Source organism: Pelodiscus sinensis, chromosome 7 (genome assembly GCF_052426305.1).
Source record: "Pelodiscus sinensis isolate ZL-2025 chromosome 7, ASM5242630v1, whole genome shotgun sequence".
NCBI lineage: Eukaryota > Metazoa > Chordata > Testudines > Trionychidae > Pelodiscus > Pelodiscus sinensis.
The window spans coordinates 58,492,534-58,505,454 of NC_143058.1; the positions used below are offsets into that span (position 1 = coordinate 58,492,534).

Here is a 12,921-nt window from a genome sequence, read left to right on the forward strand (position 1 = left end):
TTGCAGCTCCACCAGGAAATACCTCCCCCTGCTCCTATTAGCTGGATTCCCAGCAACAGGGAAAGGCTTCAGAAAGTGTCCCACCAGGCTCCTGTTCCCCCATCCAATGGAGGGGGAGTGGAATTAGCAGCGCGCATCAGCTTCCAGCTGCGTTTGGAGTCCCGGGGCTTTCTTTTCTGGGACATTTCCGTGCTGCGCAGGACATTGGGACAGAACATTACAAATCAGGACTGTCCCAGAAAGATTGGGATGGATGGTCAGTGTAAGTGTAGCTCACAGAATTTGCAAGGTGCCTCACACTTCGCCTGGACTTTAGGTGATCTGCTAGATCAGGGGTGGGCTATAAATCGGCGCGGTTCACCAGGGTTAGCTCCTGGTGGGCTGCTGCCGCTTAATTTACGTGCATATCCACAGGTACGGGTGATCGCAGCTCCCATTGGCCAGAAAGGGCGATCCATGGCCAAGGTGCAGGTAAACATGGCGGTGTGGGGGCCTGCCAGGGGCTATTCCCAGTGGATTGGATCCAGCCTGTGGACAGATATTTGCCCACTCCTGTGCTAGAGGCACATGCCTCTCTGTTCCTGTGTAGCATCTCCTACCCAGCCCTCCTGGCGATACAACTCCCGGCATGGTGTTCCCTGGCTAGCTGTTGCCCCAAAAATCATGTCTGGGTTGGCCTTGAGCAGGGAGGGTGTCCCATGGCAAAAGGGAAACCTTCAGAAGTTAGTGCTTCCTCAGTCTTCAGTAATTTAGGAAGGAAACCTTACGGCTTTGGGGCCTGCAGGTGGTATCAGCGATGCTGTGTAGAGCAGTGGTCCCCAACGTGGTGCCCGCGGGTGCCATGGTGCCCACTGGGGCATTTATGTGCACCCGCCTAGTGACCAGGGCTGGCCTGAGCCATTTTTGTGCCCCGGGCCCCAGGTGCCCAGTGCATGCGTGGCCCCGTTCCTGGGCTCCTGGCAGCCCCTAAAGGTTGGGGACCACTGGTGTAGAGCATCCCTTTCCCTGCCTTTTCCCTCCCAAAGTCCCACCTAAAAATCCTGTGTATTTCCACCATGGGAATAGGAAAAAAGTGCCCAGAGGCAGCACCTCCTGCTGCCAGGATCTTCATCTTCCTCCACCCCCCTCTCCCCACCCCCACAAGGTGGGATGTGTTCCTTTGGCAATTTGGGTTTGATGGGGCATGGGAATGTAAAAGGGCAGAGAGATTTAGCTTTGAAAAGCAGCTGCTTTGCAATTGCAAAAACTGCTTTCCATGGGAATCTGTCATCATCGTCCTGAGAGAAACCACTCTGAGAAAGGGAGGCGCTTCCAGCCTCCAGAGCTCTGTCACTTTCTATTCACTACAAGTCCTTTCATTTAACATGCTTTTGGTGCTTAATGGCCTGTAGTTGGGAGGATACATCAGACCATAATCATTCCAGAATAGATCTTATAGCCCTTGGCTCTTCACTGCCCTGCCCCTTGTGTGCTCATTTACACCTCTGCAAAGGTAGGAGAAACCACTGCCATTCTGACTTGGTAGCTTTGGACACCTACTTTTGCTCTTGTAAATGACTATACAGTGACAATGGAGAGCCAGTCTGGTCCGTAATTGTATCCTTTGGTATATATGGTTGTGACTACTTTCTTCCACTATTTGATCTGAGGAAATGGGTCTGGCCCACGAAAGCTCATCATCTAATAAACCATCTTGTTAGTCTTTAAAGTGCTACATTGTCCTGCATTTTGCTTCAGCTATCCCAGACTAACACGGCTACATCTCTATCACTGGTCCGTAATACACATTGGAAATGAACCTGTTAGAAGCTTTCACCATCTGACAATTGACACCTCTTCATTGGGGAGATTTTTTTTCTTTAGAAAACACACAGTCCTTCTCCAAAGAACATTAAAAGTTGGAATTTAACATAGAAATAGATGGGAAACTACAATTATGAAGGGCCTACTTCTGTGGACGGCAGCTTGGATCAAGCTGTAAGAAAAGCCAGCTTGCCCACAAAACGTTCTTCAACTATACAAGGAAGAGAGATAACCCTTGTTAGAGGTTCAATACTGATAAGACTTGGAAGAACATAGAAGTGGGCAACAGGACGGCACGCTGTCTTTCTGGAGTCAAGACATTAGGTGTCATGCTAAGACTGGATAGGCTTCTGAAATGGATGGGCAAGGATCCATTGGTGATGGTTGTCATTGGCTCTAATGACACTGCATTGCGGAATAGCTCACAGATAATAGATGGCTTCATGGACCTGGGACGCATGCTGAAGAAGGATGTCCAAGTGATCTTCTCGGAGATCCTTCCCATCCCATGAGCGAAGGAAAGCAGAAGGTTTCTGTGGGGAGACAGGGCTCTATGGCTTGGATGGCCTTCACCTCCATAGAAAGGGAACTAATTAGCTGTCTGGAGTAGTCAGAAAGGCATTAACACATCCTCCCCCCCAAAAAAGTGGGGGGAGGGTAAAAAGATTTTAGTACAGAATCAAGATCCTGAGAACAAAATTAATCGAGGAAACAAAGGGCATGAAGAGAAGAAATTGCTGAATTGTGTATACCCAGTGCTAGAAGCCTGAGTAAAAAACAAGCATAACTGGAATTAGGAATTTATGAGCCTAAATTCAATATAGTTGGTATTATTTGAAACCTGGTGGGGTGGGTGATGCAGTTGGAATGGTAAAATGAAGGAAGGATTGAGTAACCAAAAGGAGAGACGGAGTGGCATTCTGTATAAAAAATGGAATGGCATTATCTGTTCCCGAGTCATGGGAGCTCTGAAGAAAATAATCTTGAATGTTTATGGATCAGCAAGACAAGGCAGGTAAGGTAGTATCTTTTATTGAACCAACTTCTGTGGGTGAGAGAGACAAGGTTTCGATTTTACATGGAGCTCTTCTTCATATCTTAATTAGTGTCTTAATGGATAAAGATCACATTTGGGATGTCCTACCGACCACCAAATCATAAGAAGGAACAGAATGGCCAACCTCCTTATGCATTTATCAATCATATCTAAGAGAAACAGGCTGCATGATCATGGGGGGACTTCAGTTTGGGAGGTGTAGTAAGTCTCATGCTGCCAATACTCAAACATTGCTGGAAATTCTAAATATTATAGATTACAATATCCTATCTCAGTGTTGCAACCACTAATTCTATATTAGACCTATTCTTGACAGATAAAGAGGAACTGATCGCATAACTAAAATGTAATGGTAGCTTAGGTATAAGTGATCATGTTTCAATCACATTTATAATGTGCAAACAGAATAAAGTCCAAATGAGCAGAATATATAGTTGGTGCTTTAAACAAGCCAGTTTCATAAAGCTAAAAACAGTTGTAAGGTGTATCAGCTAAAAGGAAGAATTTAATTAGAAAAATATGAATGATGATTTGGAATTGTTTAGGAATAATTTAGAAGATGCCCAAAAAGCCACAGTCCTGCAATGAAGGAAAAAGGTTGTATTTGTTAAAAAAAAATGATTTAGTAGGGAAGGGAAGTGTTCTGCTCAGTGCGAACTGCCCTCGTCCATAGGCACTGCTCCTGCAGGTCCTATTGGCTGCAGGTCCTGGTCAATGGGAGCTTCAGAGATGGCACTGAGGGTGGGAGCAATGCACAGAGCTTCCCTGTTCGCTCCTGTGCCTAGGGGCTGCAGGGACATAGTGGCCACTTCCAGGAGCTGAGTGGAACCTTGGCTTCCTCATGCAGTGGGGCAAGCCAGTGCCTACAGCTCCAGACCAACAGGGGAGAACCAAGGCTTGGGGCTTCCAACCCAGGGTGCAGAAATTTGCCATGGGCATGATGAAATTAAGCAGCAGGTTGACCTGCAACAGGCCATAGGCTCCCAGCCCTCCCCTAAATCATCACTGGTATAGGATCCAGTCCTGCACTCTGTAATCATCAGCATATGCCTTACTCGTACAAGTTCTCCCGTTCACTTCAGTGGCACTGCATAGGTAAGTAAGATGTATTCCCACACTTAGGCTTATTCTAGACTGGCATGATTTTCTGGAAATGCTTTTAATGGAAAAGTTTTCCGTTAAAAGCGTTTTCAGAAAAGAACGTCTAGATTGGCACGGACGCTTTTCCACAAAAGCACTTTTTGCGGAAAAGCATCCGTGCCAATCTAGACGCGCTTTTCCACAAAAAAGCCCCGATCACCATTTTTGCAATCGGGGCTTTTTTGCGGAAAACAAATCTCAGCTGTCTACACTGGCCCTTTTGCGCAAAAGGGACTTTTGCCTGAATGGGAGCACCATAGTATTTCCGCAAAAAGCACTGATTTCTTACAGTAGGAAGTCAGTGCTTTTGCAAAAATTCAAGCGGCCAGTGTAGACAGCTGGCAAGTTTTTCTGGAAAAGCGGCAGATTTTCTGGAAAAACTGGCCAGTCTAGACACAGTCATAGGATTTGCATGATCTGACATTTAGAATCTTTCCCTCCCAGCTTTACTCCTGAAGCTTACAGATTCTGGACTTCCCCAAATACTAGGAGATGTGCAAGGTTGTGATGGATGATTGGATGAAACAGAGCACTGTTAGGAATTCCTTCCGGGAAGAATCTCTGTAAGAAATGCGGTAGGAGTCAGCTACTCCCACCAACCTTCTCCCTTCAGGAAACACCAGAGAGCACCTTTTGTGTTCATAGTCTGTCAGCCATCTAGAGATCCAGGAGATTCACACAGGGTTGTGACTCATGGTGCAACAATTTTACCATAAACCATCTTTTTTCACCATCTTAAGTCCTCACTGAGCTTGCCGCCATAAACACCTGGATCTCTTTTGGATACAGCCTTACAAGACCTCTGGGTTAGGCTCTAAACAGCCCGCCCACAAGGCACATTTCTAATGCCCTGCTGGTGTGGAATCGGTGTAGTGATAATCCTGTTAGCAATGGCAGAAGCTCCCCCTTAGAAATTATAACAAATAGTCTCAAACAATTCCTTCTGTTGATGACTTTATCCAAGAAACCATCTTCCCTGGAAACTTCACTGAGCTTTCCACTAATCCCCTCCTTCCCTCAGGAGCTCTTTTGTTGGAGGAGATTGTAGGCAAACCCCAGGCCTGACAAGATCTCTGTAAGCCATGGATTGGTCCCTACTGTCTTTCAGTTGTCAGCTCATATTTGTCCTGTTGGTTTGTCAGTCTTCTGGTCCAGGGATCTCTCTATTAAGTGACAAATGTCTGGGCTTATTCGGAAGGTCTAATCTCTAGATTGTGCTGTTACATCTTGGTTGCCAAGTCCATCTTCCTGACGTTGCTTTCTAAAAAATAGAAAAGACACATCGGGGCACATCTGTGTGGTTTCTTTCTTTGCCACTGAAAAGTGACATTTATACAGAAATCTCCCGGGACCAGTCTGTCTTCTCAGTTATTTCAGTGTACATCTTCTGATTTCAGAGGAGCTATTCCAAATGTCCACAGGTGTAACTGAGAGCAGAATCTGACCCTGTAAGCAAGGGATCCTATCAGGGCAAAAATCTTGTGCCTAGAGAGTCTTGATAGGCTAAATCTATAAACCACAAGAAAAAAATATATAATCCCAGCTAAATTAAAGCTGAATTTAAAACAACTCAAAACTTTGTATAGATACCCCCTGTGGCCCAGCTACTTTCAGTAGCACAAAGCTAAAAGGGGGCCCTTTCATTGGATATTTGCATCAAGGTAAAATCTGATTTGTCAATTTTATATGTTCACTTTTTTTTATTGTATCCCTTTGGTATATATGGTCATGCCGATTTTCTTCCACAATTTGATCTGAGAAAGTGGGTCTGGCCCACAAAAGCTCATCACCTAATAAACCATCTTGTTAGTCTTTAAAGTGCTGCATAGTCCTGTCTTTTGTTTCAGCAAGACCAGACTAACACGGCTATATCTCTATTACTATTTCTCAGGCAGGAATACAATATTGTGGTTCAGATGCCAAGTTACCATTATTGAGCAAATTGGCAGCTTTTAAAATACTAAAAACATTTCTCTTACATTTAACTATTAACATCTCATTCTTTTTGTGAAAAATAAATCTAAATCCCTACACTACGACATTCCATCTTAGGAACTGAACCTTGGAAGCAAATTTGAGTTGACATTTAAACTTGCCCAGGATGTGCTGTTTTAAAAATGTTGTGTGCAAAAGCCCCACAAAAACAGGGAAAACTGAGGTTCTGATCATGCAAACATGGAAGCACGAGCATAAATTTACTGACATTAGAAGTCCTAAAGCCTTCTATGGAAGTACTGACAAGAAAAAAGTTACATGTGTTCATAGGATTGGGACCTATCTGATTACATAGAGGAAACATTGAAACTGACTGCACAGAACTCCTGTCAAATGCCCAAAGTAAACAAACTGGGCTATATTTTCTGTATTTTCTTTGAGTTCGTCTGTAGGTCTGACTAACCCTATTCAAATGAGTTGAGCACTTGTATCTGAAGTGTTATTTATAGCAATGATAGGTAAAAGGTTCAAGCAGAACTGGGATTTTTAAGTTAATTTACTAGTAAAACTGAAATGCAAACCACGTGAAATCAATGCTGTTATGATTTAAGATAACTTCAGCCTCTTAGCCTAGCTCTTCTCAGACATTAGAGCACTCATAGAGCTAAATTCTGGTAATGTTGTTATACTGACATAAAACCCAAAGCAATTCCATCTACGGAAGTGGTCCTGGTTTCACACTGTAGCAATTGGAAGCATAATCTCACCTGTGGCCTGTGTGCTGATTGACTCAGATAACGAAGATATGTCTGATAGCAGAGAGTATACCTGGGTGTATGAAATTTGCCCACTTTTTGGCATTTTTAACCCTAAAAGGAAAAGGCCCCTGTGATATACAGGCAGTCCCCGGGTTACGTACAAGATAGGGACTGTAGGTTTGTTCTTAAGTTGAATCTGTATGTAAGTCGGAACTGGCGTCCAGATTCAGCCGCTGCTGAAACTGACCGCCAGTTTTGACTTACATACAGAATCAACTTAAGAACCCCAGGCGTCCCCAAGTCAGCTGCTGCTGAAACTGATCAGCAGCTGATTCCAGGAAGCCCGGGGCAGAGCAACTCTGCCTCGGGCTTCCTGTAGTCAGCGCTGGTCAGTTTCAGAAGCTGACTTGGGGACGCCTGGGGCAGAGCAGCTGGGGTGCTGCTGGGTTGCTCCAGTAGCGCTGCTCCTCGGTGCTACTGGACCAACCCAGCAGCACCCCATCTGCTCTGCCCCAGGCGTCCTGATTCAGCCGCTGCTGAAACTGACCAGCAGCGGCTGAATCATTACCTGGAGCAGAGCAGCTGGGGTGCTGCCGGGTTGGTCCAGTAGTGCCCAGAGCGGCGCTGCAGGACCAATCGGCAGCGCCCCAGCTGCTCTGCCCCAGGGTCCAAAACAAAAGCCTGGTCTGCTGGGGGGGGGGGGCACACTAGCTGCGCCCCCCCCCCCCAGCAGACCAGGGACACGGGGAGCAGAGCCGCAGCGGCAGCGGGGTGCCGCGCCTCTGAGGCTTTGCTCTGGCAAAGTCTCAGAGGCGCGGGACCCCGCAGTGGCTGCAGCTTCAGTCCCGGTGCCTGTGGTCTGCTGGGGATAGTCCCCAGCAGACCACAGGCACCCGGACTGAAGCAGCAGCAGCGGCGGTTCCCCGCGCTTCTGAGGCTTTGCCAGAGCAAAGCCTCAGAAGCGCGGGAACCCACCCGGTGCCCCTGGTCTGCTGGAGACGGTCTCCAGCAGACCAGGGGCATTGGAGCAGCTTACGAACGGGGCTTTCTCGCCCCGGAGCTCGCAGGTAGCAATCCGCCACCTCGACCTCCGGGGCGAGAAAGCCCCGTTCGTAAGTGCGGATCCGACATAAGTCGGATCTGCGTAAGTCGGGGACTGCCTGTACTCCAGTCTCCCTATCTGTGGAGAACTAGAATAGGTTAGTATGACAAACTGCAGTCCAAGAGCTGAGAAAACATCCATCAGTGGTTCCTAGGCTCAAATAACCTAACCTAGAGTACATGCCTAAGCACCCCGGAGGGGATATATGCAGTGCAAAATCTAAGCATGACAGGGAACATGTGGTATATGACTAACCCCGACAGCCACCGTAGGCCTGTGGGGCTAGGTGTGGGGGCCTAGCTCTGCACCTCGTGGAAGGGACGGGACATTGGGTGGAAGGCACAGGCCCGGAGAAGTCAGCCCTCGGTGCTGCACAGAGTGCGATGCTGGTCCCCCCCTTCCAGCTCTCAAAGCCATGCGGAGTGCCCAGCACGACGCTCTGGCGGCAATTCAAACTCTGGCCACTGCATCTGCTGCAGCCGCAGCAGCAGTGCCTGGAAGCTCCGGGCCCCTTTGAAACACTGGGCCCCGGGGTAATGGCTCCTGTGCTCCACTCATCGGCAGCCCTGACTAAGTCTGTTCCAAAGAGTAGAGCGCTTGTGTCTTTCTCCAGTTACTTCAAGAGCAGTCTCTTTGTCTGGCTGAAAATGTTTAGGAAGCACCACCAATAAACAGGTGGGAAGCAATTAACTGCTGATCGTGCTCAGAAGCTAATTGTAAAACTTGATCCCTTGTCAAATGCAGATTAAGCAAAGAAAAACATTAAGCAATCTCATCCAGGAAACCCTCGCCATTAGTGGATGCGTTCCCACAGCCACTGCCAATGGCAACATTGGGATATTGGGAGCCACAGCTTCTGGCCCCTGCTGTGAGCTCCCCACGGCTCCTGAACTCACCACGGGGGCTGGGAGCTGCAGGGAACTCACCACAGCTGCCAGGAGTCGGGGGCAGGGAGGGGAATTCATCGTAGTTCCTGATAGCTGTGGGGAACTCATCATGGCTCTGGGCATTCGCAGGGGACTCACTGCAGGGGCTAGGAGCCGTGGTGAGTTCTTCGTGGCTCTGGCCCCCTCCAAGGCCAGGCCAGGAGACCCACAAATACATGGAACCACCAGTAACGATTCCGCAAACCATGAGGGTCTCCTGTAATTATGAATGACATGCAATTCAAAAACATTTGAAGGAGGGATGGCCTCCTGGCCTTAGGAGAGCTGGTCTGGCAAACACGTGGCAATTAAAAAGAGAGGTACCATGAGAGCTAATGCTGCTCTCCCTAGAAGCTATAACTCCTGCAGTTTGCTCCCTGTCACCTGTCGGTGGGTGGGCAGGGGAGAGGGCACATGGGATACTGATAGAAGGGCTGCCCTCAGGCCCCAGAATAGCTAGACAATCTTTGTTGGTCCTGCTGTGTGTTTGGAAGCTACAGGCCTATAATCCCTCGTTCCTCCACCTGGATGGAAGCTCAGGAGTAAGAACTTTTTAGGGTTTCCTGCCTAACCTTCTTTCAGCCCTGGCCTGGGCTTTGCCATGGGGTGAGAGATGTAACCCCTTTCTGTCCTGCTTTCTCCATAGATAGTAGCACCATCCCACTCCACCCGGAGGCGCTACTGGGTCTCATTTGTTGAGTATGTTGGTAGCAGCTTCTATAGCAATAAACTGTTGGTTTATTATTATTATTATTATTATTAGTTACTTACCTAAAAGGCTGTTGAACCCTCTTGGTTTTCACCAAAACTTGCTTGAACTGGCTTGGCGGTGACCCTTCTGGTAAGGTGCAAATAGGTCACAGATTTCTGGCTCTAGCCTCACTCCAGGAACTGCAAACAGTGACTGTGCTGAGGAGGAGCCAAGTTGGAGGAGAGAGTGAAAAGGATCTTTTCCTCACCAGCTCTACTCTGTATCCTCTGCACTCTCACTCCACCCACAGGTATCGCTTCACCTAAAATTGGGGGAGGGAGCCGCAGTGGCTGCCGGGAAGCTCTGATCTGCCTAATGCTTCCCAAAGCCACTGTGTAGAGCAATATAGTTTCGTGCACATGGAACATTTATCCAGACAAGTCCTTCCAGTTGAGTTAGTCTTAGTGCCTATAACCGGTTTACCCGAATGAATCACAGTTGGCCCCAGCTCCTGGCATGAAAAACATGGCATTTATTTCAGGAGCAGGCATTTTAAAAGACACAATATGGGATGCTGTAAAACATATTGGCTGTGGATTTGATCCTGCAAACACTTCAACACATGGGCAGTTCCATTACTCATCATATGAATGGAGTTACTTGGGTGCTTATGTGCTTGCAGGATCAGGCCCTTCTTAGTCAACTAAAACTCACTGAAATTTAGTATAGATAGTGGAAAGAGGAGAATTTTAACTGCAGGCATCAGAAATGGTAACACACATAAACCTGCAGGGCCGTGATGTCCAACTAGTTCTGAAGCAGTAGCCTCACATGTGGCTGGTGACTAGCATGTTGGACACCACAGCTGTGGGGAACATTTTAACCTGCTTAGTCCCCCCAATTATGGATTTAAAAGTGGCCATTCTTCTACAAAGGAATTTCACTAACCAATTACAGAGGGAGATTGCAGAACTGAAATTCATCTGCAAGTTTGACACGGTTACCCTGGGCTTGAATAATGGTTGGCATATTACAAAACCAATTTCTCCTGTCTTTAACATCTGCATTTTCAAATCAAAAGCGATGAATGGGACAGATCCAGCCCACTTAATATGGATCCTACAATTGACAGGTAATTCTTTTGCTGTTGTGTATATATATATATATAATTTTCCGTTATTACTACTCCAGTTCAGCTGATGAAGTGGGTTTTACCCATGAAAGCTCATGATTCTATATATATATATATATATTAATTTCTAAGGTGTCACAGGACTACTTGTTGTTTTTAAAGTTACAGACTGACACAGCTACCCTTCTGAGTCTATTTATAAAGTCGCAGAGGGGCAGCCCATGTTAGTCTGTATCGGCATAAAATGAGGAGCCCTGAGGCATCTTAGAAACTAACAGCATTTGTAAAGTGTGAGGAAAGGGGAATCTTACATTCTACTTTTCTAATCCTGACATAAACTGGTTTGGAAACTTTTTTCTCACTACTCTCTTCTTTCTTATGCATTTTTGGATAAGGAAGGAGAGAATGCAGTTGTGTTTCTTTAACTCTGTCTCCCTTGCCCCTTAAAATTTCATCTAAGTTTTTTGTTTGTTTTCTCCTTTTTTAAACAAACAAACAAATAGCAAAACATTACTTGGCAGAACTGTGGTGGGAATGCAACCTGCTAATCAAAAGGATTCAAATCGATCTGTGTTCTGCCATGCTCTTTCCTTCCCGCCCAGTGGAGGGAAAAAAGAAAGAAAAGAGAGAGAGAGAGAGAGAGAGAATGAGAGCGAGAATGAAGGCATACAGATTCTCTCCTTCAGCAATCTCACAAATGCAAAACCTTCCACTCCAGTGACTCCTCATTAACTTACCGAATCTGACAGTCTAATTATCCCAGCTGCTTCACGCTTAGAATAAATAAATACTAAAGTGGTTGTTTAAAGAAATTGAGAAGGGAAATTCAGTCATCTAGACAGTCAATAGTGAGAGTTTATTTTAAATTTTTATATTCCTATGTATTTATATCATTTTGGGGAAGATAATGAGATAGTTGTCTTTCAGACTAATTGAGTTCCTAGGCTCATGGCTGCTTGTTGTCACTGTCTCAAACTTAGCTTTAACTTTTGTGCCTTAGAAATCTGATCACTGCATCTCCATTTACCCTTCTCTGCTGATAATCTGATGAAGGCAGAAGTGCACTGGAGAGTGCAAAGTAACTAAATGGTATTTCTGGTCTCAGCACCTTTCACAGCAAGCGAGACAGCTAAATCTTTTTAGATTTGCCTGGAATGGTCTTCAAAGAAAAGTGCAACTTAAAGAAACCTCTGAGAGAATTGTGTAATAAAATAAGCAATCATGTCTAGTAACCTCTTAGGCTGTGTCTACCCTACAAAGAAAAGCCGGAAAAAGATATGCAAATTGCGAATCACAATTTGCGTATCTTTTTCCACTTTTCTTCTGAAAGAGGCTTTTCCGGCATTTGACCCATCTACATGGGGCCAAATGTCGGGAAAAAAACCCTCTTTCAGAAGATCTCTTCTTCCTCGTAGAATGAGATTTACAGGGATGCCGAAAAAATGCATCTGCTTTTCCGAATTTTTTTTCGGTATCCCGGAAAATCTCTGCTGTCTACACATAGCCTTACTCTGTGGTGTTGGCAATATTCAAGGGTGTTAAGAGCACCCATCAGTCATCACCTTTCTGTTGCAATTAAACATAGACCCACTGGAGAGTTGCTCCGGATTTCTACCAGGGTGACTGAATGCAGCATTTGGGTTTTTGGCTATTGCACTGGGGTATGTTTACACTGCACCGCTTTAAGGGACACAGCCATGTGGCTGAAAGTCAGGCACTATTTGTAGGCACTTCTGCTGACCAAAATCTCCCACCCTCCTAGGAGTCGCCTTTGTCGGCAGGAGAGTGACTCCTGCCCACAAAGCACTGTTCACATGCCTGTTACTGGGCAAAGCTTTCATGGTCAGTGGGGGGATGGCATTAAAGCACCTGTGGAGGACAAAAGCTTTGTCATTCAATTACCAGTGTAGACAGAGCCTTGCCAGAGTACGTCTGGGCTGAACATTTAGGTTTATACTCAGGGCTAGGTGTACTATTTTCAGGAGCATGCACAGGGAACCTTCCTCCCCTCCCATCAGGCAGCCCTGTTCCCTTGTGCTCTGGTTCCCTTGCACTCAGGAAGTGTGAGGCCAGAGAAGGCCCTTTCAAAGGGATTAGCAGAGGCTACATTCCCAGCGGCCTGCACCTCAGGTACTTTGCTTCCGGAAGTTCCTGCTTCGATGATGCACCTTTGCATTGCCTGCTACCAAGAGACTTTACACAGGCACAACTTCCAGCATCCCTGGGAATGTGGCCTGAATAAGGAATGAGAAAAGATTTGGAAAATTGTCCAGAAATGACTCCAGAGAAAGGACTGTTTTGATGCCTGGCCCAGCATAACCTGAGGCTGCTGTTGAATTTTGAGTTGCTCCCACGTGAGACACATGAAAACTGGATT

The 12,921-nt window shown here is 46.4% G+C and overlaps 1 protein-coding gene across 4 annotated transcripts in view; it reads right to left on the reverse strand.

Annotated features, from left to right (window-relative positions):
- Positions 1 to 254: 254 nt before the first annotated feature.
- Positions 255 to 12,921, reverse strand: part of CDK15 (cyclin dependent kinase 15) — an 87,195-nt gene continuing 74,528 nt past the window's right edge. For 2 of the 4 annotated variants that reach the window (XM_075933865.2, XM_014577314.4), the window contains exons 13-14: positions 9,493 to 9,630; positions 256 to 5,261 (exon numbers count right to left, since the gene is read on the reverse strand). In XM_075933865.2, coding sequence (XP_075789980.2) covers positions 9,521 to 9,630 — 110 coding nt within the window. In that variant the 3' untranslated portion in view covers positions 256 to 5,261; positions 9,493 to 9,520. Of the gene's footprint in view, positions 5,510 to 9,492; positions 9,631 to 12,921 lie in introns of all 4 variants that reach the window. The other 2 variants (XM_075933863.2, XM_075933864.2) reach the window with 2 other exon arrangements.